Source organism: Lepidochelys kempii, chromosome 2 (genome assembly GCF_965140265.1).
Source record: "Lepidochelys kempii isolate rLepKem1 chromosome 2, rLepKem1.hap2, whole genome shotgun sequence".
In the NCBI taxonomy this organism is placed as follows: Eukaryota; Metazoa; Chordata; order Testudines; family Cheloniidae; genus Lepidochelys; species Lepidochelys kempii.
In genome coordinates this window covers 154,695,153-154,722,919 of record NC_133257.1, presented here as the reverse complement: position 1 = coordinate 154,722,919, position 27,767 = coordinate 154,695,153, and the positions used below count along the sequence as shown (strand labels likewise).

Sequence of the window (27,767 nt, the reverse complement as noted above, 5' to 3'; positions counted from 1 at the left end):
CAGTTCAGGCAGGCTTGGCCCTACCTCTCAGCAGACTCTCACCATCCCTACGCCTCAGCATAAGTGCATCACAGTGACCTCCCCAAACCCTCAGTGTAGCTAGCCCTCAAGGGACATCTACAGTAACTCTTCACTTAAAGTTGTCCCGGTTAATGTTGTTTCGTTGCTGATCAATTAGGGAACATGCTCATTTAAAGTTGCGCAATGCTCCCTTAGAACGTTGTTTGGCAGCCGCCTGCTTTGTCCACTGCTTGCAGGAAGAGCAGCCCGTTGCAGCTAGCTGGTGGGAGCTTGGAATCAGGGTGGACTGGCAACCTCCTTATCAGCTCCCTTATCAGCTCCCCACTCTCCTAAGTTCCCTGTGTGGCAGCCTCCCAGCAGGCTAGCAATTGCGGGGCAGTTCAGGTGTCCCTCCTCCCACTGCCATGTGCTGCTCCTACCCGCCTCCTGCTTGCTGTGCAAGGGAGGGCAGAAGAAGGGGGCTAATGTCAGGGTATTCCCCTCCCCCCTACTCCTGCCCCCGGCTTATCCCTTCTCCACAGAGAGCAGAGTAGGGACAGGACAGGGCTCAGGACAGAGAGAGCTTACTGGCCACAGCTGCTATCTCAACTTCCTGATCTTTTTAAAGGCAATGTACTTAGAATGGTGTCAGCATAATTAAAGGGGCAATGCACATCTCTCTCTCTCTCTCTCTCCCACACACAGGGTGTGTGCCTCTGTCTCTGTCTGCCATGCTGTCTCCCCTCCCTCCATTTGTGCTGCCTTGTAGAGTGTGAGGCTACATTAACAACAATGAGTTAACCCTTGAGGGCTCAGCCGAATGCTAGTTCATCATTTAGCAGTAAGGCATTCCCTGGGAAATATCCCACCCTCTTCCACCCTCTAACTTCACCACCTCAACCAAGCTTCACAATCGTCATTGCTGTGTACACTATTAAATTGTTTGTTTAAAACTTATACTGTGTGTATATAATATAGTTTTTTGTCTGGTGAAAAAAATTTCCCTGGAACCTAATCCCCACCTATTTACATTAATTCTTTTGGGGAAATTGGATTCACTTAACATCGTTTCGCTTTAAGTCACATTGTTCAGGAACATAACTACAACGTTAAGTGAGGAGTTACTGTAGCTGGGCACAGGCCAGTTTCCTGAAGATATCACCATCTTCACAGAAACAGAGCTTTTTTTCAAGGAGCCTGAGAAAATGTGACTAATGTAACAGTAGATCTAATCGTTCTGGACTTCCATAAGCATTTGACACAGTGCCCCATAGGAAATTATTAGCTAAACTGGAGGATATGGGGATTAGTATAAGAACTGTAAGGTGGATAAGGAACTGGCTAAAAGGGAGATGACAACAGGTTGTGCTGAAAGGTGAACTACCAGGCTGGAGTGAGGTTACTAGTGGAATTCCTCAGGGACCTGCTTTGAGACCTATATTAAATATTTTCATTAGTGACCTGGGCACAAGAAGCAGGAGAGTGCTAATGAAATTAGCTGATAACACCAAGTTGGGGGGCATTATCAAAACAGAAGCGGCCTGGAATATCATAGAGGAAGAATTAGATGACCTTGCCTAGAGTAATAGAAATGGGATGAAATGTAATAGTACAAAGTGCAAAATCGTGCACTTAGGGCCAGATAACAAATCTTTCTGCTATGAGCTGAGGGGCTCAGCAGTTGTAAGTGAACAAGAAGGAGAAAGAGCCAGGTGATCACAACATGACTATGAAACACCATTGTGATGTGGCTGTGAAAGAGGAAAATGTGATCCTAGGAAGTATCAGGTGAGATATTTCTAGCAGAGATAGAGAAACATTAATGCTATTGTAGAAGGCACTAGGGAGACCTCATCTGGAATGCTGTGTGCAATTCTGCTCACCCATGTTTTAAAAAGGTGAATTCAACCTGGAACAGGTGCAGAGAAGGGCTGCTACGATGATCAGGGCAATGGAGGGCACGTCTTCGTGTCTTATGAGCAGAGACTAGAAGAGTCTGGCTTGTTTAGCTTAGCACAAAGACGGCTGAGAGGGAATATGATTGCAGTCTATAAATACATCGGGAGGAGGGGGAGTAAACACCAAGGCAGTTGATGGGCTACTGAAATTAAAGGACAACACTGTCAGAAGAACAAATAGATATAAACTGGTGATGAGTAAACTTAGGCTGTAAATTAGAAGGAGGTTTCTAATCATCAGAAGCGTGAAGTTCTGGAACAGCTTCCCAATAGACATCGGAGGAGTGGGGGACAGACAAGCTAACTGGTTTTAAGATGAATCTTGAAAAACATATGAATGGATTATATGATGGGGTTGCCTGTGATCGCAGGGGACCGGACTTAATGACTAAGTAAGTCTCATCCAGTTCTAATTTCCTACGCCCTTCATTTCTCGTTAATTCTTCTGACAAAATGTTCCACATACCCTCACTCTCACAATGCTGCACTTTCAGCACACAAGCAAACCGGTAACACACATGCTCATTTGTATTCATAAGCATTTCTAATGAGCTTGTAAGCTTTTCTTCTCGCTTCATTCTCGTTGTTACACAGCGGCATCTAAACTATTTCAAATTTAACATAAACAAAGTCCTAACAAACAAAATAACAAAAGCAGCAGCAGAGGATCTGGCCCATCTAATTTACATGGCTAAAAATCTTTTAAACAACATGGTTCATCCACTGTGGTCCAACAGGTGCAGAAGCAGCAAATATAGAACCTGTCACTTATTCAGAAGTCATCGAGGAAGGCTGGGCAGAGGGGGCCTGTGCCACTTGTATAGAAGTCACATTTCTACAGTCTTGGAGCCAGCTAAAGCACTGGCACAGCAATTGGCGAAATGCTAATCCTATAACCTACTAAATACAGAAGGGAGTTCAGCATTTTAGGGAAACATGCCAGGCAGACTCGGCATAGTCATATCTCCTGCTTACCAGAGATGGGGTGATAGTGGTGTAGGAAAGCAGATGTTCACTTCTCTCCCGGTTGCAAAGCAGATGAGAAAGGGCATGCATGCTATATTTTGGTATCTTGGGAGAATGTAACATATGCATAAAATACCAGTACATTACCTTTCACCTCTGGTCGATATTGCATTCCATCATCTTTCTTTCCTACTGAGCTGGTGTCATCTGTTTCTATATGATAAATAAATAAAAATACATCTGTTTAGAAGTGTTTATTTTCAGATCATTGTGTATTATTACAATGTAAGAAGTTGATATTTGAGAAAATAATTTAGTTACAGTCATACAGTCAGATTCAATATTTTTTCTCTGTTATAGTTAGGTAAACACCACCTGGAGATTGTACCAGCTTCCAGTCAATTCTGGGTGCTCTTCCTGGTTTTGAGCTAAAAAGCTCTTTGCGGGGTGGTTGAGGGCATTTTACAGATAGCCTCTCATTTGTTCTTCAGCCAGACAGTTGAACCAGTTGGGATTCTCAAGTTTACGGAATCTAGATGTTAGTGGCAGGGAGCTGGTGGCAGAATACACTCAGGGCAGGGTCCAAGGCCCCAAACCTTGCAAACACTGATGCTCATGATTTGCATATGGCAGCACTCCCATGCATAAAAAGCAAATGGATAAGTATTTGTAGGGTCAGGGCCCAAGTGTATTGAGCCGCTAGGCATGCTGGAAGGCCTATCTAATTCATGCTGTTGTAAGAGGATGACTTGGGGTGTTCTAGTAGGATGGAGCTCTCTTAATGTGTTTCCATTGTGGCTGATTTCATGGACATTTAGACTATTGCTCAGATGTATTTTTTTAAATACATGTGTTTTTTCCTCAACCTAGAGCATAGTGATAGAGACATAATGTACATACAACACAAACAACTAACTAACTAACTAAATACATACATATTTTGGGTGGCAATTAGGAAAGATCAGTGAATTTTAATACAAAAATTAAAAAGAATTAAAGGGCCTGCTTGGGCCCTTTGTGATGCAAGAGACAATTCTAATGAAAATTAAAATGAAACCTACCTAAGCAGTGTCCAAGGTGCCTTATGTCAATCTGTTCCTGCCTCAAACATGATGCTTCTCGAACAAAACATGGATTGTTATAAGAACTTCCATCAGAAGCACACACAGGATTAAAACTGTACCCACTGCAGTCTATATTACATACACACCTGTTAATAAACACACACAATGAGATCAAAGAAGTACAGTTAAATAAAGTTGTGTCTTGATTAAACATTTGTTTATACATTAGCACCAGCTCCATGACCTGGGAGAAAAATCTATTGTGTATGTATACCAAAGAATTTGCTGCCATCTCAGGTTTTCAGACAGAATGTATACACAGTTGTAAACAGAAGCTACCATGTACCCTTCAATATTTTATTGATTTTTTCATGGGTTTAATATGATATAAATCTTACTGATTATTTTAATTTCTGAAAAAACAACAGCAACATATTACAAGGAAAATTTATTACGACAATAAAACAATTTAGTGCATTGTCTATTCCCATATGTGGGTAAAACCAAAGAAAGATTTTACATGTTCTGTTTGTTTTTTGGCAAAGAAAACTGAATGACTGTTGTGGAGAGTGGGGATGAACTTTCATTTCTATTCATCAAAACTAAGTATTTTTCATTTCAAAGGCTGAACAGCAGCAATAAGTTTGGTCAAGTGTATTAGTTTAACAAGCCATTCATTCATGCCTTTGAAAACTCAGTGGTTCATTATGCTGTAATTAAAACAGGGTTATGCAATCTGGATTATTTCATAATGTATCCAATTAACACATTTCTAGTTTTAGGCAGAGAACATTTTTTTTATCATTTGTAACAAAGAAACCATAGCCATGAGAGGGGGAAAAGATGTACTACACATAAGGTGCATCCCCACACAAGGGCAGGATTGTCTCTACACTAGAAAACTGTATAGTCCAGGGGACACTACCTTTAAATGATAGAGTTTTGCTGTGGAGTTCTGCAGTGAATCAATACTCAATCCTGACATTTCATATCAGGGAGGCTGCCTTGGAAAAGCTTAACAATTCTGAAGTCTGTGTCACTCTCGTTTAATTCAATAAAACTAATACTGTGATTTTTAATTTAATTAACAACTTGTTTTTAAATGTTTTGCTCCATGTATTTCTTACTGCTGTGCATCTTCTGTTATGCCTCAGGATGATGGCATACCACAAAACTAAGGGAGCTGTGTGGTATCTGTGTGTATCTGGTATGGATTAAACAGCTCTCTATTGGCCTCCTCCTGCATGGAGGAAGGGGTATGAGCATATGCTAATGGAAGAGAGTTGATGTGGCCATACATCCTTCGTTATGGGGAGCTGCTTTCCCTCCCCCACAATGCAGTCCAGTCTGTGGGCAGTGACATGAGGCTGAGTTAGAGAACTGAGTTAGAGTACAAGATGTACTGCTTTAAATAATCGTTCCCCAAACTCGAACTGAACACTGAAAAAATGGAGTACTGATTTCAGAGTTCCTACTACTTCCCCTGGGCATCTACATCAAATGCTAATGCAAATGCTTGGTGCCAGCAAGGTTCTCTGAATAAGACAAGCCAATCTTTGAACTTAGTTTTACTGTTAGCTCTTTTTTTCTCCTCTCTTTCTATGAACAACTTTTGTTTTTTAATTAAGTACAGTGAGCACACCCAGTTCATCCTGGCTTTAAAGATATTATTTGTTCCAGTGATATTCCCTATACATAAATTGGGTAATATTTAGGGCTGTCAATTAATTGCAGTTAACTCACGTGATTAACTCAAAAAAAATTAACTGCAATTCAAAAATGTAAACACTATTAATCGCACTGTTGAAAAATAGAATACGAATTTAAATTTATTAAATATTTTTGGATGTTTTTCTACATTTTCAAATATATTGATTTCCATTACAACACAGAATACAAAGTGTACAGTGCTCACTTTATATTACAAATAATTGCACTGTACAAATGATAAACAAAAGAAACAGTATTTTTCAACTCACTTCATACAAGTACAGTAGTGCAATCTCTTTATTGTGAAAGTGTAACTTACAAATGTAGATTTTTTTTGTTATATAATTGCACTCGAAAACAAAACAACGTAAAACTTTAGAGCCTACAAGTCCACTTAGTCCTACTTCTTGTTCAGCCAATTGCTAAGACAAACAAGTTTGTTTATATTTACAGGAGACACTGCTGACTGCTTCTTATTTACAATGTCACCTGAATGTGAGAACAGGCGTTTGCATGGCACATTTGTAGCCGGTGTTGCAAGGTATTTACGTGCCAGATATGCTAACCATTCATATACCCCTTTATGCTTCGGCCACCATTCCAGAGGACATGCTTCCATGCTGATGATGCTCATTAAAAAAATAATGCGTTAATTAAATTTGTGAATGAACTCCTTGGGGGAGAATTGTATGTCTCCTGTTCTGTTTTACCCACATTCTGCCATTTATTTCATGTTATAGCAGTCTCAGATGATTACCCAGCACACATTTGTTTTAAGAATACTTTCACAGCTGATTTGACAAAACGCAAAGAAGGTACCAATGTGAGATTTCTAAGGATAGATAGAGCATTAGACTCAAGGTTTAAGAATCTGAAGGGCCTTCCAAAATCTGAGAGGGATGAGGTGTGGAGAATCCTTTCAGATGTCTTAAAAGAGCAACACTCTAATGCGGAAACTACAGAACCCGAACCACCAAAAAAGAAAACCAACCTTCTGCTGGTGGCATCTGACTCAGATGATGAAAATGAACATGCATCGGTCCGCTCTGCTTTGGATCGTTACCGAGCAGAACCCATCATCAGCATGGACACGTCTTCTGGAATGGTGGTTGAAGCGTGAAGGGACATATGAATCTTTAGTGCATCTGGCATGTAAATATCTTGCAATGCTGGCTACAACAGTGCTATGCGAAAGCCTGCTCTCACCTTCAGGTGACGTTGTAAACAAGACATAGGCAGCATTATCTCCTGCAAATTGTAAACAAACTTGTTTGTCTGAGCGACTGGCTGAAGTAGGACTGAGTGGACTTGTAGTGTCTGAAGTTTTACATTGTTTTATTTTTGAATGCAGTTATTTTTTGTACATAATTCTACATTTGTAGGTTTGACTTTCATTATAAAGAGATTGCACTACCGTACTTATATTAGGTTGTAATAAAAAATAAATATAAAATGAGCACTGTACACTTTGCATTCTGTGTTCTAACTGAAATCAATATATTTGAAAATGTAGAAAACATCCAAAAATATTTAAATAAATGGTATTCTATTATTAATAGTGCAATTAATCACATGATTAATCGTGATTAATTGTTTTAATCGCTTGACAGCCCTAGTAATATCACTAAAACTGGAATGAACTTTTTAAGTGCATCCATTCTGATTGTAATTTCAAAATTGCGTGGCTACTGCATCACTAAGTATTTAAGTATCTTGGGCTGCCTTAAAACATTTTTATAATCATTAAATATTATCATGTTAAAAACAGATTCTGATTATTATTTCTAAATGTACAACTAAAATAAGGATGGCTATAAATGTTAATACTGGTAAAACATTTACATTTTAATTTTATATCGGTTCCCACATAATGGTATCTGACGAGGGACTTACACACACTTAAGGATTTAATATAACTGTCACTAAATAAGAGGCTAGCAGATTAGCTGTTTTATTGTTCCCATAGATCGACACTGCTACTAAGTTTATTTCAGCTTTTGTTTGTATGGCATTGACCATTTTGTCGCTAACATTTGTTTCACATTCACCCATTTTTAACCCACAGGAACCAGTGCTGGGTGTGAATATCATGTATAATACATACAGGCAGGGCCGGCTCCAGACACCAGCGAACCAAGCAGGTGCCTGGGGCGGCCACTATAAAGGGGCAGCAGGAGGTTGGGCTCTGGGGCGGCAATCTGCCCTTGGCGGCGGTGGGAATTCGGCGGCTGCTCAGTCACAGCGTGTTTCACGCTCGGCGGCAATCCGGCGGCTGCACTGTCACTCCACCTCTGTGTTCGGCGGGCAGGATTCTGCCTCCCCATTCGGCGGCAAGTTTTGGGTTTTTCTGCCGCTTGGGGTGGCAAAAACGCTGGAGCCAGCCATGCATACAGGTCCACATACATATATAATTTCTGTTCCCAGACAAAATCCTCTGCATCAAGATGGAACTATAGATAAGGCACCCAAAAAACCTTAACTCTGGCCTGTAGTGATGTCTTTCAATAACCATACAATTATAATTACCACATTTCAGTCTTTGTGGTTGCAGACTATGTGAAACTGATTTTTAACACATTCATTTTTTCATCTTCCTGGTGTCACTACAGGTCAGAGTTCAAGTTGTTTGAGAGTTTTCACCATTCTTTTGCATACAGTAGTATATTCGGGTTTCTATTAAGGTTGTCCTTAACTCTGAATTTCCTAAAGTTTGCAATGTTTGTTTTTGAGATGATTACAACATACCTGCTACGTTTTTTTTACCCTTCAAGTACAGATATATACTCTCATATTTAAATCCCTAACATGGTTTATGTGTTGGAATTTGCTTTTTATGATTATTAATAATACAAAAATACAGCAATACTAAACAAGAAACCCAAAGGGAAGGCTACCATATGATATTTCTAATGATCTCAGCAGCCATCGCATGCTGGTCAATTAAGATGGGTGTATAGATCCTTTGCATTGCCAGAGCAGCAAGAAGTTGGTGGGGTGTAATGGTAATTACAAGTAATTTACAATCTACTTACTGGTGTAAATGTCTGGGATACCTGGTCTTTTTAAAAACATTTTAATTAATTTTTGAACAAAACAAATGTCCAGGATGGGAAGCAGTGGACCTTGACTGTTGTAGCTGAAAGGATATAGCAATTAACTTCTTTTTATTTTGATGTGAAAACCTGGAGGAAGATGTGGTGCGGGGGGGTGGGAGGGGAGAGGGGAGCAGAGTTCTGTGACTTTCCATGACCTCCGGAACTTCTGCGGGGGCCAGCGTGGCTGACCCCAGGGCCAGCTGCTCAGGTGGCCCCGGCAATAGCCACATCGGCTGCTGCTGGAGTGGCTCTGCAGCCAGCCGCTCTGGCAGCCCCGCAGCCAACTGCATGAGCTGCTGCTGGCGTGCTGCCTGAGTAGCAGCCAGTGCACCCGGCCTCCCCACAGCAGCAGCCCCTGAGGGTGCCCCCCCCAACAGCAGCCCCCAGCTTCCCTTCAGCAGCGATCCCCTTAGGATTTAGTCAAGGGTATTTATAGTATAACTCATGGACAGGTCACAGGCCCGTGAATTTTTGAGTATTGCCCGTGACTTGTCCATGACTTATACTAAAAATATCCGTGACTAAATCATAGCCTTAAAGATAAGTCATGTGAGGTGTCATTGGAAAGGTTATGATTTGCTGAATACTATTATCCTATTTGTATGCATATATTGTTTTTGTATCTGAAGTTATGAATATTGACTATGTATGTATTTCACATGTAGCTATTCCTAGGCAACACTCACTAGGCAAAAGGCTCTCAGTCTAAAATCTGGTTGGCTGGGAAGGGCCCATTCAAGTTAATGAGCCTTTAGTGAGAACAACAGGCCTTAGGAGAAACTTATCTCCCACCTGGGGAGCTTTCCTGAGGACACTACAAACAGCCTCTGAGTAATGGCTGTTGTGACAGTACAGGGACATGTGACCAGGTCACCTCATGCTGGACTCCATCTTGGGATACCCGTGTTTTTCCACTGACTGGTGTGGGACCCAAGCTTTGAAACAACAGGTTCCCGCCCTATACAAAAGTTACATAAGGCAGGGGAGTGACATCATTGTAGTTCTTCAATGACTCCCCACCCAAAGAGACTCCTGGAAACACCAGAGAAACAAAGACTGAACTGGTGGAAGTGTTGGATGCAGGCTAAAGGGATTTTTAGCCTGTGAACGGAACACTTGGGGATTCCAAGCTTTAAGCAAGTGCAGCTTTCCTCTTCAGAATCTGCAGCCTGCTTGTGTCTACTCAGATCCAATCTCTTTAGTATACTAAGCTTAGTTTGCATTTTTGTTTATTTGCTAGGTAATCTGCTTTGATCTGTTTGCTATCCCTTATAATCACTTAAAATCTATCTATCTTTTGTAGTCAATAAACTTGTTTTTCTTTGTCTAAAACCAGTGTGTGGGAGTCATAACTTGGGGCAGAAAGCTGTTGTACATTTCCTCTCCAAATTGAGGGAAGGGGCAAATTTCATGAGCTTATGCTGTACAGTTCCCTGTGCAGTGCAAGATGGTATAATTTTAGGTGCACACCTCAGTAGCTGGGAAGTTCCCTAGCTGGAGCCTTCCCATACAGGGCTGATCACAGGGTCTACATGTAACTGTAGCTGGGTGTGTCCCTGCCTGTATGGGTGCTGGGGACAGTGCAGGCTGGAACCTGGAGAGAGCTTGTCACAGCAGTGCAGTGTAAAAGGAGCCCAGGTTGGTGGGTCAGGGGGGGTCAGTGATACCACAGTTCCAGGTGGCACCCTAGGGGGAACCTGTTGCAGTGGTAATATGTGGAGAGTATTGGAATAAACAGGATGTGAGGGGGGAAGAGGGAAGCAGAGACGTGGGGGCCTGAGACCAGAAGGGATATGTTTGGGAAAGGAGGTTGTGATGAGGAGATTGGTGCTACATAAATGGAGACGTGATGAGGGTGGGGGGCAGTCATTGAGTCTGAATGTTTTTTTAAAAGCTTCCTCTGTGCTCCTGCTTGAGCCCCCAACACTGCTGCCATGTGGAGCATTCCAAGCATGAATGCTGAAACCAGCGTGCAGACATGGAAACTTTAAACAGCAGTGACATTTGGGCCAAGTAACCAACCAATGAGAGCTCTTGACACAGAGATCAGTTGTCCTCATACCACAGTCGTTACAGTCAATAGAAATGTAACATGCAAATTCACTGTAGAGGAAGGATGTTGATTGATTGAATTACTTCTCGTATTACTATGGCCCCAGTTATGAGTGTCTTAAGCAGTTAACCTGACCCGTCTATAATAATTAGATATAAAAATCAGTAATAACTTATTTACAACTTAATTCTTCACTTAGCCTGTACCTAAGACTTCACTTGGTTTTAACTATATGGAAAGTTTGATGAATCTGTATTTTTCATTATTATAATAATTCAGGACAATAAAAGATCTAACAGTAAGTGCTAAATTTTTAAAGGACCCATGTAAAATTAATTTATAAACTAATTAACAAATCAACTTGTAAATTCTTAGAAAAATAATCTGTACTCAAAGGCTAAACACTGTACCTTTGTGCTTCATACATAACAAATAATTCCTCCTTTAGGTTGAAAACTCAACTGAAGCTTAACTATGGAACCACAACTGGCAAATCCAGAATATTTGTATAGGCCAGGTTTATAGCATTATCTATTATTTAGGTTGCCCAGCACTTCCCATTACAAGACCCCATTTCAGTTGCTTATAACCTTGTCAAACTTCAACTAATTGGGCTGAAAATTTCCATGCCAGGTATCTGCCACCGGCTGAATTGTTTTTAGAACATTTCAGCCATATGCTTCAGCCATTTCTGAGAACAAGAACTAGGGAATAAATTGTTTTGGCCTCACTAAGAAGTTCTAAGGACCTTTTCTCTGAAAAGCCCTTGTACGCCCTTGCTCTGGGGCAGGGACTTGAAATTTGGTGTGGGGAGGGGGGTGCCTTTCTGTGAGGAATATCTTTTGCTGCTCCTGTAAAAATCCACCCAAATCTGGCAAAATTGTAAGCCTTTGAAATATAGCAGTTTGCACATGCTCCATAGAGACTTGAGTTTCACAGTTTAATTCCCACATTCACTAAGCATGTTCCTGCCCAGGGCTGAGCAGGACTTTCCATGCAATTGCAGTTCTGGACTGCTGTGGGCTGCGCTGCGTCCCAGAACCTGAAATGAGAGCAGGAAGCCTGTTTGCCTAGTGCTGGGCACAGGCAGCATGGAGGAATAAGCTGCCCGATTCAAATACAGAAGAGACAAGCGTCAGACCTGTGCACAAGGGGGTAGGGGCAGGAGAGAGTGGGCTAGATTGGGACAAGCAACCTGGGGTGAAAACTTGGAACTGGAGGCTAGCCTGGGTGGGGAGAGGAAAACTTGGAGCAGGAAAGGTGGGGTGGGGGTGAACTGGGACTGGGTTGCGGGGGGCCAGACTGGTATTGGCTGGCCAAGTGGACTGAGACTGCGAGTTGGGTGGGAGAGAATCAGGGGTGGGACTGGGAACCAGTAGGTGGGGAGGTAGACAGACTGGATGAGAAGCCTGAGGGTGAGGGTGGGGTAGACTGGGACTAGCCTGGCAACTACTCTGGAGACCCAGACTGAGAATCAGTGTGATAGAAGGAAGGAGGGGAGGGAGAGGGGACACAGATCTAAGGAAGAGTAGGATTGCACGGGAAGAACTGGGACTGGCTGGGCAACGAGACTGGAACAAAGAGCTAAGTGAGGGGCAACACAGAGATTGGATGAGGATCCTGAGGAGGGAGATTAGGACTGGGTCCCAGTGGGGATGGGGAATGAAGGAGGGGAGGGGAGGGGAGAGGTGCGTGGGTAACAACTTCTGTGTGAGGGATTCATTTCCAATAATCTCCTAGAAATCTGTTATTTTGACCTTTGTGGATATTTTTGCAAATTTTGAGGACAATATTAAGTTTTCATGGGCAGTGTAAATCAGGGGGATGATAGTAAGTCTTTAAATAGATTTTCACATTATGTTATTTCTTCAGAACCCTTGCTGAATTGAGCTAGCAGGATGGAAAACCTGAATCTAGTAGGCAGCCAATTCAAACCAAAGATAATTGGTATAATCTGCATTATTTATACAAGAAGACCTAGTCAAACATTCCCTTTTTAATAAATGTTTTAAGTGTTTTTGCCTCCCACCTCTACCCACCTTTTGCTATTGTGTAACTTTTGACTGGTCAGTTTACTAATTTGGTAAGATTTTCTTTTAAAATATTTGAATTTCCTATTTCAAAAATGACAGATGATAAAAAATGAAAAACTGATAAAAAACAATAACACTATTGGAAAAAAAATTTAATTGTCAAATTTTAAAAGAAACAAAAAGCCCCTTGCTTTAAAAGCCAACAAAATGAAAATGCTTTAGAAAACGCTGAAATGTTTACTATTGCTTTCTCCTGACCAACTCATGTTAATTTTGCAACTTGCTTTCTGCACTAATTTAAAATTCCAGTTGGTCTTAAAGCGTACCCCGGGAGTAGCTCAACAGAGCTTATTAGAGTATGCTGGCCTTGAGGTGACAAACGCAAAGATAATTGTAGTGAGGTTTGCAGCCTAAAGAAAAAGTTGCACCTGAGGATAACAATCCCCAAACTGCAAAGAGGGGTAACAGTAGATGCATTCCTTATATTAGGAGGACCGACACAATCTCTGCTCTTCTTCTGGTTGTTTTCTCTAACATAGCAGTATTACTTCAGTCTTCTGTGAGTTGAACCTCATCCAGTTGCAGTCTCAACCAGATACTTAGGGCTTGTCTACACTGGGAATTCACATCAGCATAACTATGCCGTCTCTTAGGGATGTGTAAAATCCACATCCCGAGTGATGTAGCTATGCCAACCTAACCCCCAGAATTCTTCTGTCACCCTAGCTACCACCTCTCGGGAAGGTAGATTAGCTAGGCTGATGGGAGAATCCCTCCCAATGGCACAGGTGGTGTCTACACTGAAGTGTTACAGCAGTGTGGCTCCAGCACGGTAGCTGTGCTGCTGTAGCAGTTTAAGTGTACACAGACCCTGAGTAAATCGCTCATCAGCACCAACTGCAAAAAAACTGTTTTTTGTGTGTTTTAAAAGGTGACAATTTAATTTTTTTCCCCAATAGTGTTATTGTTTTTTACAACTGGGTCAGACAAATTAAAAACTCTGGGTGAAATCCTGGGCCTACTGAAGTCAACAGGAGTTTTCCCACTGTTAGCCCTGGTCTACACTAGGAGTTGAGATCGAATTTAGCAGCATTAAATCGATTTAACCCTGCACCCGTCCACACGACGAAGCCCTTTTTTTCGACTTAAAGGGCTCTTAAAATCGATTTCCTTACTCCACCCCTGACAAGGGGATTAGCGCTGAAATCGGCCTTGCTGGGTCGAATTTGGGGTACTGTGGACACAATTAGATGGTATTGGCCTCCGGGAGCTATCCCAGAGTGCTCCATTGTGACTGCTCTGGACAGCACTCTCAACTCAGATGCACTGGCCAGGTAGACAGAAAAAGGCCTGCAAACGTTTGAATTTCAATTTCCTGTTTGGCCAGTGTGGCAAGCTGCAGGTGACCATGCAGAGCTCATCAGCAGAGGTGACCATGATGGAGTCCCAGAATTGCAAAAGAGCTCCAGCATGGACCGAATGGGAGGTACGGGATCTGATCGCTGTATGGGGAGAGGAATCCGTGCTATCAGAACTCCGTTCCAGTTTTCAAAATGCCAAAACATTTGTCAAAATCTCCCAGGGCATGAAGGACAGAGGCCATAATAGGGACCCGAAGCAGTGCCACGTGAAACTGAAGGAGCTGAGCCAAGCCTACCAAAAACCAGAGAGGCGAACGGCCGCTCCGGGTCAGAACCCAAAACATGCCGCTTCTATGATGAGCTGCATGCCATTTTAGGGGGTTCAGCCACCACTACCCCAGCCGTGTTGTTTGACTCCTTCAATAGAGATGGAGGCAACACGGAAGCAGGTTTTGGGGATGAGGAAGATGATGATGATGAGGTTGCAGATAGCTCACAGCAAGCAAGCAGAGAAACCGGTTTTCCCGACAGCCAGGAACTGTTTCTCACCCTGGACCTGGAGCCAGTACCCCCCGAACCCACTCAAGGCTGCCTCCCAGACCTGCCAGGTGAAGAAGGGACCTCTGGTGAGTGTACCTTTTAAAATACTATACATGGTTTAAAAGCAAGCATGTTTAATGATTCATTTGCCCTGGCATTCGTGGCTCTCCTGGATATACTCCCAAAGCCTTTGCAAAAGGTTTCTGAGGAGGGCAGCCTTATTCCATCCACCATGGTAGGACACTTTACCACTCCAGGCCAGTAGCACATACTTGGGAATCATTGTAGAACAAAGCATTGCAGTGTAAGTTTGCTGGCGTTCAAACATCCGTTCTTTATCTCTCTGTGTTATCCTCAGGAGAGTGATATAATTCGTGGTCACCTGGTTTCTTCAGGGGACATTCAGAGGTGCCCGTTCCTCCTGGGCTGTTTGCCTGTGGCTGAACAGAAATGTTCCCTGCTGTTAGCCACGTGCTGGGGGAGGCAAAATGCCACCTTGGAACGAAAGCACATGTGATATATATGTAATGTTAACAGCAAGGTTTATTGTGAAAGAGTGTACCCACTGTTTTATAAAATGTGTCTTTTTAAATACCACTGTCCTTTTTTTCTCCACCAGCTGCATGTGTTTCAAGGATCACAGGATCTTCTCCTTCCCAGAGGCTAGCGAAGATCAGAAGGCAAAAAAAAAGCACTCGCGATGAAATGTTCTCTGAGCTCACACTGACAGAGCACAGACGAATGCGTGAAGGCAGACAATGTCAGAGTGCAGGAAAGCACAAAATGACTGGGAGGAGAGGTGGCGGGCTGAAGAGAGGGCTGAAGCTGAAAGGTGGCAGCAGTGTGATGAGAGGAGGCTGGATTCAATGCTGAGGCTGCTGGAGGATCAAACCAGTATGCTCCAGTGTATGGTTGAGCTGCAGCAAAGGCAGCTGGAGCACAGACTGCCGCTACAGCTCCTGCGTAACCAACCGCCCTCCTCCCCAAGTTCCATAGCCTCCACACCCAGACGCCCAAGAACACAGTGCGGGGGCCTTCGGCCACTCGGCCACTCCACCCCAGAGGATTGCCCAAGCAACAGAAGGCTGGCATTCAATAAGCTTTAAAGTTTTAAACGTTTAAAGTGTTGTGTGGCCTTGTCCTTCCCTCTCCCACCACCCCTCCTGGGCTACCTTGGTAGTCATCCCCCTATTTGTGTGATGAGTGAATAAAGAATGCATGAATGTGAAGCAACAATGACTTTATTGCCTCTGCAAGCGGTGATTAAAGGGAGGAGGGGCGGGTGGTTAGCTTACAGGGAAGTAGAGTGAACCAAGGGGCGGGGGGTTTCATCAAGGAGAAACAAACAGAACTTTCACAACGTAGCCTGGTCAGTCATGAAACTGGTTTTCAAAGCTTCTCAAAGCTCTGATACGCACCGTGCCCTCCCGTGCTCTTCTAACTGCCCTGGTGTCTGGCTGTGCGTAACCAGCAGCCAGGCGATTTGCCTCAACCTCCCACCCCGCCACCCTCCCACTCCCTTCCCCTTACTCTCACAGATATTGTGGAGCACACAGCAAGCAGTAATAACAGTGGGAATACTGGTTTTGCTGAGGTCTAAGCGAGTCAGTAAACTGCGCCAGCGCGCCTTTAAACGTCCAAATGCACATTCTACCACCATTCTGCACTTGCTCAGCCTGTAGTTGAACAGCTCCTGACTACTGTCCAGGCTGCCTGTGTACGGCTTCATGAGCCATGGCATTAAGGGGTAGGCTGGGTCCCCAAGGATAACTATAGGCGTTTCAACATCGCCAATGGTTATTTTCTGGTCTGGAAATAAAGTCCCTTCCTGCAGCTTTTGAAACAGACCAGAGTTCCTGAAGATGCGAGCGTCATGTACCTTTCCCAGCCATCCCACGTTGAAGTTGGTAAAACGTCCCTTGTGATCTACCAGTGCTTGCAGCACTATCGAAAAGTACCCCTTGCGGTTTTTGTACTCGCTGGCTTGGTGCTCCAGTGCCAAGATAGGGATACGGATTCTGTCTATGGCCCCACCACAGTTAGGGAATCCCATTGCAGCAAAGCCATCCACTAGACCTGCACATTTCCCAGGGTCACTACCCTTGATATCAGCAGATCTTTGATTGCATTGGCTACTTGCATCACAGCAGCCCCCACAGTAGATTTGCCCATTCCAAATTGATTCCCAACTGACCGGTAGCTGTCTGGCGTTGCAAGCTTCCACAGGGCTATCGCCACTCGCTTCTCAACTGTGAGGGCTGCTCTCATCTTGGTATTCTTGCGCCTCAGGGCAGGGGAAAGCAAGTCACAAAGTTCCATGGAAGTGCCCTTACGCATGCAAAAGTTTCGCAGCCACTGGGAATCGTCCCAGACCTGCAACACTATGCGGTCCCACCAGTCCGTGCTTGTTTCCCGGGCCCAGAATCGGCTTTCCACCGCATGAGCCTGCCCCATTAGCAGCATGATGCCCACGTTGCCAGGACCCGTGCTTTGAGAGAAGTCTGTGTCCATGTCCTCATCACTCTCGTCACCACGCTGACGTTGCCTACTCGCCCGGTTTCGCTTTGCCAGGTTCTGGTGCTGCATATACTGCTGGATAATGCATGTGGTGTTTAATGTGCTCCTAATTGCCAAAGTGATCTGAGTGGGTTCCATGCTTGCCATGGTATGGCGTCTGCACAGAAAAAAGGTGTGAAACGATTGTCTGCTGTTTCCCTGACAGAGGGAGGGGTGACTGACAACATGGCTTACAGGGTTGGCTTACAGGGAATTAAAATCAACAAAGGGGGTGGCTTTGCGAGAAACTGAATGGCCCCCTCAAGGATAGAACTCAAAACCTCAAGGATAGAACTCAAAACTGGATTTAGCAGGCCGTTGATTTCACAGAGGGAGGAAGGGTGGAGAAAATGAATCTGGACTATTTCTTGTTTTGAGCCACTTCATCTATCTTTATACATCTTGCTAGCAGCAGACTGTGCAGTACGACCGTTAGCCATCGTCATCTCCTGGGTGCTCAGCAGAAGACGGTGCAGTATGACTACTGGCCATCGTCTTCTGCTGGCTGCTGATTAAAAGACAGTGCACTGCCGATAGGACTCAATTGCCATGAGACGAAACTTAAAAGGGAAATGACCTGGCTGAGTCACTCCCATGTTTGCCCAGGCATTGCCTGACCTCATCGAGGTTGGTTAAAAGAGCACCCAGGACTATGCCGACAATGGCTACCAGTCATACTGCATTGTCTGCTGCCAAAAGGCAATACACTGCTGCTGTGTAGCAATGCAGTACCGCATCTGCCAGCACCCAGGAGACATATGGTGACGGTTAGCTGAGCAGGCTCCATGCTTGCCATGGTATGGTGTCTGCACAGGTAACTCAAGAAAAAAGGCGCAAAACGATTGTGTGCCCTTGCTTTCACAGAGGGAGGGAGGGAACAGGGGCATGACGATATGTACACAGAACCACCCGTGACAATGTTTTAGCCCCATCAGGCACTAGGATTTGTACCCAGAATTCAAATGGGCAGCGGAGACTGTGGGAACTGTGGGATAGCTACCTACAGTGCAATGCTCCGGAAGTTGACGGTTGCCTCGGTACTGTGGACACACTCCACTGACTACATGCACTTAGAGCATTTGTGTGGGGACACCCACAATCGACTGTACAAAAACGCTTTCTACAAAACTGACTTCTAAAATTCGACCTAAATTCGTAGTGTAGACATACCCTTAGTCAGAGCTGAGTGCCATCAGCTTTCTGAAAATACCATAGCCCTGTTAACAGGCTCAAATACACATTGAAAAATAGGAGTGACAAGTGAGCCCTCTCCTTCCCCACATAAGAAAATCTTCTGGGCAGATGAGCAGTTGTCCAATGCTATCCTCGGAAAGAATGGAATGAAGCCGCTCAAGGTAAATTCCATGTAGCCATGCTAGGGATAACAAAAGCATAAAAAGAACCATGAGTGAAATCCTGGTCTCCCTAAAGTCAAAGGCTGTTTTGCCATTGACTCTCATAGAGCCAGGACTTGAACCCCTAGTGTTTAGCAGTATAGAAGCCAGCAGACTGATCTTAAAAAAAATCCAAGCAAAACCAAGGTATTGACACTTGATCTTCAACCACTGCCAAGAGGAGATCAAACAGCACAGCAAGTTTCTCTACCAGGTTTAGTACAATCATACAGTATGATCATAGTAAAAAGAAAAGGAGGACTTGTGGTGCCACAAGTCCTCCTTTTCTTTTTGCGAATACAGACTAACACGGCTGTTACTCTGAAACCTATGATCATAGTACAATCATACAACATGTCCAATCAGCATTTAGCTTGTGTAGATTAGGTTGGTATTATCAGTAGACAAATTAGACCCACTACAGATCCCAAAGCATTCCAGGCCTCCTTTTTCTTTCTGGACTTCAAGATACCCATGTTGTATTGAAAGTTTTGCTCTCTTAAGTACCCCATGAGCTTTTAACAGTAGAAAGAACAAAGCAAAGATAACACTTGGGGGATTGGAGATGGCTTCTCTGAGAGGCTGATCTTTCCTCTTAATAGGTCAGCATGCTGCAGAGCCAGCATCTGTGGCCTTCTGAGACTTGCTCAGCTCACAAATTTGATTAAATTTTTGCTGGACTGGGCTTCACTATACATTTCCAGCAGCAGTAATCTTCTTCAGCTATTCATTTATTTACTGGCACACCTCTTTACAAACTTACAAAGGAAATATTACAATTAAACAAAATACACAAGAACAGCAGATGGATAGTGCATGATGGCAGGAATAAATTAGGCAAATTATAACAATAGAGGTGTTACAATTGCAGTGAGGAAGATAACCAAGTGTGTTGAAATCAAATGAAGGACTACTCTCATTTGATGTTTCTTCCCTTGTGAACAATCCTTCTCAGGTAAAATTTGAACAGGAAAATTTGGATTTCAGAGTGATTGCTCTACCCATTCAGGCACAGCAGAACTTCCATTAGCTTTTTCTGGTCTCCTTTTTTTAAAACCCTTTATGGGACTGAGGAACTAAGTACGAGAGAAGAGGTTACTCACCCTGTGCAGTAACTGACGTTCTTCGAGATGAGTGTCCCTGTGGATGCTCCACTTCAGATCAAGGTGCGTCTCAGCACCTTCAATCGGAGATTTCTACAGCAGTAGCCCCACGGGCTGCGCACACGCTGTGCCTACCTCTCGAGCTGTCAGTGTTTGAATAGCACGTGCACAGCCCGGGCTCCTCAGTTCCTTCCCTTCAATGGAGTGTGTTACGAATTCCGAAGTAGAGGGGAGGAGGGCGGGTTGTAGAGCACCCACAGGGACACATGTCGAAGAACGTCAGTTACTGCACAGGGTGAGTAACCTCTTCCTCTTCTTTAAGAGATGTCCCTGTGGGTGTTCCACTTCAGGTGACTGAAAAGCAGTATCCCTTAGGATGGCTGGGACTTCGGATGAGGCAAGAAGGCTGTTGACAAAACAGCTCTACCCAATCTGGTGTGAGATGCTGCAGTGTGGATGAGAGCATAGTGATTAGTGAAGGTAAGGTTCGATGCCCCGGTAGCTGCCTTGCATATGTCAGACAGTGGGACATTACGGAAAACGGCCGTGGAGGTGGAGACAGCTCTGGTAGAATGTTCCCTAATTGATGTAGGAGGTTGTATTTACCCGAGTTGGTAAAAAAGCGTATGCAGTCAGCAATCCATTTAGAAAGTCTCTGGGTAGAGATAGCATTTCCCTGTGAGCGCTGAGTAGTAGAGACAAAAAGTCTGGGGGGGTTTCTAAACAGTTTTGTTCTATCCAGGTAAAAGGATAATGCTCTGTGAACATCAAGAGTGTGCATTGTTGATTCAGAGGCATTAGCGTGAGGTTTTGGGGAAAATGTTGGAAGGTGTATAGGTTCATTGAGGTGAAAGGAAGAGTGTATCTTCGGTAAGAACCTTGGATGTGTGCAGAGTGTGACCTTATCATGGAAGAATGTGGTATACAGAGGGTCCGCCATAAGCGCCCCATTTCTCCTACTCATCTGGCAGACATGATTGCTATGAGGAAGGTGGTCTTCATGGATAGGTGGAGAAGGGACCAGGTAGCCATCAGTTCAAAGGCTGTATTCATCAGGGCTTTGAGGACTAGGAGTAAATCCCAAGGTGTAGCAGATGGTTTCACATCCGGGTATAACGTCTGGATACCCTTCGGGAACCTTTTGGTGATTGGATGGGCAAAGACCTTTACGTTGTCAATCTTATGGTGGAAGCGGTGATTGCCACGAGGTGGACCTTGAGTGAGCTCATAGAGAGGCCAGATGTTTTAAGGTGTAACAGGTAATCCAGTATCCGTGGGAGTGAAACAGAAACTGGACAGGTCTGCTTGTCAGTGCACCAAGATGCGAACCATTTCCATTTATGCAGCTAGGTAGTGTGTGTGTTGTGTGTTCTGCTGTGTAGCAAGATAGTGCATACTTGGTCCGAACATGTTAACTCAACATTAGAGAACCATTGATCAGTCAGGCCCTCAGGTGGAGACGTTGTATGTCAGGGTGAAACAGTTGTCCCCTGTGTTGTGATGGGAGGTTGCCGAGTGGGGGAAGGGGAATGGGTGGCTTGACTGACATGCGCAGGAGGAAAGGGTACCACGGTTGCCTGGGCCACGCTGGGGTTATGAGAATGATGTTGGCTCTGTCTGTTTGTATCTTCTGAATGACTTTGTGTAATAGAGGCATTGGTGGGAACTCATACATGAGAGTTTTGGTCCAAGGGAGCATAAAGGCATCTTGTCATGAGTGTTTCCCCAGGCCTACTCTGGAGCAGAATGTCAGGCATTTTTTGTTTATTGCTGTGGCAAATAGATCCAGTTGGGGATAGGCCCAGGTCTGTAAGATGTTGGAAAGAATGGAGTTGTTGAGTTCCCACTCGTGCTGTATGGGGAACGATCTGCTGAGCTCATCTGCGGTGGGATTCTGAGAACCTGGCAGGTATGAGGTGGAGATATGGATAATTGTGTTGAAGGCACCAGTTCCAAAGTTTTACGGCCTCTGTGTAAAGGGAGTGTGACCGAGCTCCCCGCTGTCTGTTGATATAAAACATGCATGTGATGTTGTCGGTCATGATTCGAATTCAGCGGTTTTGGATGATGGGAAGGAAATGGAGGCAGGCATTGCGTACAGCCCGGAGCTCTAGCAAATTTATGTGAAGCTTGGTTTCTGAAGTGGCCTTGAGTAATGAGGTGGCCGATGTGTGCTCCCCATCCTGTGAGGGATGTATCTGTGATGGTAATTGAAGGGGGATCTTGTCGGAAAGGAATTCCAGTGCAGAGGTTGATGGGAGAGGTTAACCAGAGAAGTTAGTCCTTGACTTTCTGGGGCATAGTTAGTAATCTGTTTAGCCTGTGCTTGTTTGGTTTGTATACCATGGCAAGCCAACCCTGAAGTCATCGCATGTACAGGTGCGCATTTGCTACCACAAATGTGCAAGCAGCTATATGTCCTAAGAGCTGTAGGGAATCTTGGACTGTAGTCTGTGGGCTGGCACGTATCTGGGTAATAAGGATGCCCATTGTGTGGAATCTGTCCTGGGGGAGAGATACAAGACCAGTGGTGGAATCGAGGTGGGTGCCCATGAAATCAATTTGTTGGGTAGATTGTAAGGTAGATTTGTTTTTGTTTATTTGCAGGCCCACGGTGCGGAAGCATTGAAGGGTTGCAAGAGTTGCGTGGTTCACTTCTAACTGAGTAAAAAGAAAAGGAGTACTTGTGGCACCTTAGAGACTAACCAATTTTATTTGAGCATAAGCTTTCGTGAGTTACAGCTCACTTCATCGGATGCATACTGTGGAAAGTGTAGAAGATCTTTTTATACACACAAATCATGAAAAAATACCTCCCCCCACCCCACTCTCCTGCTGGTAATAGCTTATCTAAAGTGATCACTCTCCTTACAATGTGTATGATAATCAAGTTGGGCCATTTCCAGCACAAATCCGAAAGCTTATGCTCAAATAAATGTGTTAGTCTCCAAGGTGCCACAAGTACTCCTTTTCTTTTTGCGAATACAGACTAACACGGTTGTTACTCTGAAACCCTTCTAAACTGAGTGGGAGACTTGAGGAGACAGTCGTCCAGGTAAGGAAATATGAGGATTCCTTTTTTTCTGAGATGTGCTATTACAACTGCTAGCACCTTGGAGAAGACATGTGGTGCGGTATAGAGGCCAAATGGGAGGACTCTATATTGGTAATGTTGCGCTCCCACAGCAAACCAGAGGAAATGTTGATGGGCAGGGTGGATAGAGACATGGAAATATACGTCTTGGAGGTCAAGGATTGAAAACCAATCTCCTTGTTCCAGCGTCGGAATTATCATTGGGAGAGTAACCATCCGGAATTTCTGTTTCTTGATGAACTTGTTCAAACGTCGAAGATCGAGGATAGGGCGCCAACAGCCATTTTTATTTTCTGTCAAGAAGTAGTGGGAGTAAAACCCTTTCCCTCTGTGTTGAAGGGGTACCTCCTCTATTGCTTCGAGATGTATGAGATGTTGTACCTCTTGACAGAGCAACTGTTTGTGAGAGGGGTCCCTGACTAGGGATGGGGTGGGAGGTAAGGCAAGGAAGGGTATGGCATAACCCAATCTGATAATTTCCAGGACCCATCTGCCCTTAGTGATGGTTTTCCAATTGGCCAGGAATGGACACAAATGGTGTCCAAAAAAATGGTTGGTTGGAGTTGGAACTGGAGGGGATGTGAGGTTTTCTATACCCTCGACCAAGACTTCAAATTTGTTTATTTGGGTTAGGAGGGTGGGTTGCTGTTGTTTGCGAAGGGCAAATGTCTTTGGTTCCTGGGCTTATGTCGTTGGTGGTGTTGCGTATCATATTGTCCGAAAAGTGGACGTTGCGCAAAGGTATGGTAATGCAGCCATTGGTATGGCTGATCTCTACATTGTCTCTTCTTTGAGGCAGGTATTTGGATGCCTAAGGATCGGAGTGTGGCACGGGAGTCCTTCATGGAGTGAAGGACCTCATTGGTTGTAGAGACGAAGATCTTGTCTCCATCGAAAGGGAGATCTTTGACTATATTCTGTATCTCCTTCAGAAAGGAGAAAGAAGCAAGCCATGAGGCCCGCTGCATGACGACAGCCGTGGCTGTGGATCTGGCCACTGCGTCCGCAGCATCAAGGGCAGCTTGAAGAACTGTGTGGGAGATCAATTGGCCCTCGGACACCACGGCTTTAAAATCTTGTCGTTTATCCTCCGACACAATAAATTGCATTACTTTAGCATAATTTTTGTGGTCAGAGTTTGCTAAGCGCGCCACATAGTTCGCTACTCTAAATTGAAAAGTGGAAGAAGAATACACTTTGCGGCTGAAGGAGTCCATTCCCTTGTTATCTTTGTCTGAAGGAGTGGAGTGGAAGTGCTGGTATTTGTTTTTCTGATTGGCCGTGTCGACCACTAGCGAATTAGGTGAGGGGTGCGTAAATAGAAACTCAGAACCCTTAGATAGGACAAAATATTTACGGTCCAATCTCTTGCTAGTGGGTGTTATTGTAGCTGGGGTCTGCCAAATAGCTTTAGCAGGTTCCATAATGGCCCCATTAATTGGTAGGGCTATTTTGGGGGAGGTCATAGCTTGCAGGATGTCGGTAAGTTCGTGGTATGTTTCAGGTACCTCCTCCTGGGTAATCTTGAGCTCTTCTGCTACTCTCTGAAACAACTCTAGAAAGTGAGGAAGCTCATCATCAGTAGTGGGAGGTGGTGGGGGTACCATGGCGTCTTGTGGTGTTATCACTATAGAAGAGGTGTGCGGGGCAGTGTCCTTTGTAGGGGTGGCGGCCACTTCAGTTCTTATCTGGGTTTCAGTGTAAGCAGGCAGTGGAGAGGGTCTGACAGCTGTCCTCTGGGCAGCCCGTGAAAGACCTGAGTGTGGTGTGGTGTAGGTCTATGGACCCCGGTGTGGCCATCCAGGGATTGCCATACAGGGGTGTAGATAGCCTTGAGGATATGGAGATTGTGCTGTAATGTGTCTCCCAGTTGAAGGTAACTGAATCTGGGGAGAGTATTGAGAGGAAAACTTCTGGTCATCATATTCCTCTTCCTCGTCCTCCCACACTTCATTGGAGGGGTTTGAAGTGGTAGGGGAGTACTGAAGGTAGGGTGCTAACGGTCTCAGTGAGAGGCTGGTGCTGAGAAGAGGAGAGTCAGGAGCATGGGACACCCTTAATTCCTCTGGCTGTAAAAACTGCGGTGGAGCTGAGTGACCAGGAGTTGGTGCCAGTGTAGCTGGTGGAAGCAGAGTCTGCTAGGGCATCTGCTGGAGCACCGAAGGGTGTCCCGGGGGTGCAAGCTGGCTCCGTGGAATAGGAGCCCCTGAGGTAGGCCCTGCAAGGGAGTCTAGAGATGTCAGCAGGCTCGGTGCTAAGAGTGGCAGCTGCAAAAGCGGCGCTGCAAGATCAAAGGGTGGTGCTGCAGCTGCCGCTTGTACTGTCGGCACCGTAGCAGCTCTTGGCACCATACTGACAGAGGAGGCCGAGGGAGAGCTGAAAGAGGCAGGCAACTGGAAGCCCTGAGCCTCGGCACCATGTAGTGGGGCAGCCGACTCGCAGTCAGTGCCTGAGGTGCCTGCCACGTGGAAAGTGCTGAGCCGCGGAGCGGCAGTTACTGGTGACAGGAGAGCCTGTTTTAACTTCTTCCTCAAGGAACGGCTCCTGAGGGGAGAGGAAACTGGCCATGTTTTTTTCCTTTTGTTTTGCCTCTGAAGGCTGTCACAGAGGTTTGCTGGCCAGGGTCAGACGCACGTCTGAGGGAGTTTTCCAGGAGCAGCTTTTTAAGCCTGAGCTCCCTGTCCTTGCGGGTTCGCGCTTTCAATTTGTTGCAGTGGACACATTTTTGGGATACATGAGACTCCCCCAAACAGCGTACACACTGTGAATGCCCGTCCAAGATGGACATGGCATCTTTACAGGAGACGCATCTCTTGAAGCCTGGGGATCCAGGTATGACCGAAACCATGGAGGTTTTTTTTGTTTTTGTTTTTTTAAAGAAATAAATGTAACAGTTAATGTAACTTATTTAAGTATCAGAGGGGTAGCCCTGTTAATCTGGATCTGGAAAAGTGGCAAAGAGTCCTGTGGCACCTTATAGACTAACAGATGTACTGGAGTATAAGCTTTTGTGGGTGAATACCCACTTCGTCGGACCACTTTCTACCAAGCTGCCTTCTACTTTGCAATTCTCAACCAGTTCCTCCCTATTTGTTAAAATCAAATCTAGAACAGCCTCTCCCTTAGTAGCTTAGTAATAGCTTTCTCCACCAATCAAGTTTTTAATGGTCAGTACCTTAAAAATACTATTATACAATCCCTTTTATTCCTGGACTGTGGCAGCTCAATTTTACATAATTTGTTTACATGGATCCACTATTTAATTTGATTTGTTTTCCTATACGTTTTACAATTTTACAAACAAGTGTTCAGGAGAAAAGAGGAATAATTAAGGAGGATTATTCCGGCTGACCTGTATTCACCAAAAATAAGGTTAACATGTTTATTAGCAGCTATTTAAACTTTACTTTGTCATAACCTAGAAGGGCCACAAAGTTTCTTTTGTGGTCGCTGAATAAAGTAGAAACATGTTTAATGTCAAACATCATTCATATTGATCTAAATATCACTAAAAATGTTTCTTTTCAAAAAGTGAATGTTGTCGAACATTAATCCAGAAAGCTCTTTCTAGGGATCAGTTGCCAATCTTTTGAAAATCCACATCATGTTTCAAAACAGGGCTTTGACATTTTATAAAATAAGAGTGAGCATGCTCAGTACCTCATTTGCACATCTTATCCATTAAAAAAAAAACTGGAATAGGTAAAACTGTAATCCTCTGTCAGGACTAATGAAATGCAATATTTGAAGTTTTACAATTAATCGGTTTTTGGCGTTCGGTAAGAAAAATACATGAGACTTAAAATTATCTTGTTTTGCATTCTTTTAACTCAGAAATGGATAAATTAGTTTTTGCCAAAAAAGAGAAATGAGTTGGGGGAGAATCTCTTTCACTCAATGTTTCACCCTGGAAATATTTTTGCTAAAGTTATGACAGGCTGGAAAAAGGGTTTTTTAATAAAAAGTCTTTCTAACCCTTAATTAGCCAGTCACTAGAGTGTAACATGTCATCTTATACAGTTATCTAAGGACTTTTCTACACAGCAAGTAACTGAACTGCAAGCCAGGGTGTGAATCTATAGCCCACCAGCTACAGTCCCAGATTTTTACTGCACTATAGCTGAGTCGACATGGGATGTTACTGTGTGGCAAGCTGGTGCGTTGTAGATTCAGACCCTGGCTTGCAGCACAGTAACTTGCTCTGCAGACAAGCCCTAAGCAATGTTTTGGCATGATAAAGCGGGGATGTACCACATAACAGAGTGTAAAAAGCAGAAGAGGCTCATTTAGTTCCCTATTAATATATGCTAATTTCTGTGATGGAAGATACTTTGCATCTGAAAAAATATTACAAAATATGAGATGGTTGTACTGAATTACAATGTCCCTAGCGCAAGAAAGATAAAGGGAAAGAAAACTGACTTGGACAGCTGAATTGTACAATCCTTAAATCCTCATTTTATTTATTTTAAAATTAGGGTGTTGATTAATCACAGGTAACTCACGCAATTAACTTAAAAACATTAATTGTCATTAAAAAAATTAATCACGATTAATCGCAGTTTTCATCACACTGTTAAACAATAGAATACCAATTGAAATGTATTAAATATTTTGGATGTTTTTCTACATTTTCATACGTATTGTATTCTGTGTTGTAATTGAAATCAAAGTGTATATTATTTTTATTACAAATATTTGCACTGTAAAAATGATAAACTAAAGAAAAAGTATTTTTCAGCTCACCTCATACAAGTCCTGTAGTGCAATCTCTTTATCATGAAAGTGAAATTTACAAATGTAATTTTTTTTGTTACATAACTGCACGCAAAAAACAAAC

The 27,767-nt window shown here is 43.9% G+C and overlaps 1 protein-coding gene across 1 annotated transcript in view; it reads right to left on the bottom strand.

Annotated features, from left to right (window-relative positions):
• TMEFF1 (transmembrane protein with EGF like and two follistatin like domains 1) overlaps window positions 1–27,767 on the bottom strand; it is a 224,807-nt gene that overhangs the window by 18,782 nt on the left and 178,258 nt on the right. Inside the window, exons 6-7 of the mRNA XM_073332493.1 lie at window positions 3,986–4,134; window positions 3,072–3,137 (exon numbers count right to left, since the gene is read on the bottom strand). Of these exons, the coding sequence (XP_073188594.1) occupies window positions 3,072–3,137; window positions 3,986–4,134 (215 nt within the window). The remainder of the gene's footprint in view (window positions 1–3,071; window positions 3,138–3,985; window positions 4,135–27,767) is intronic.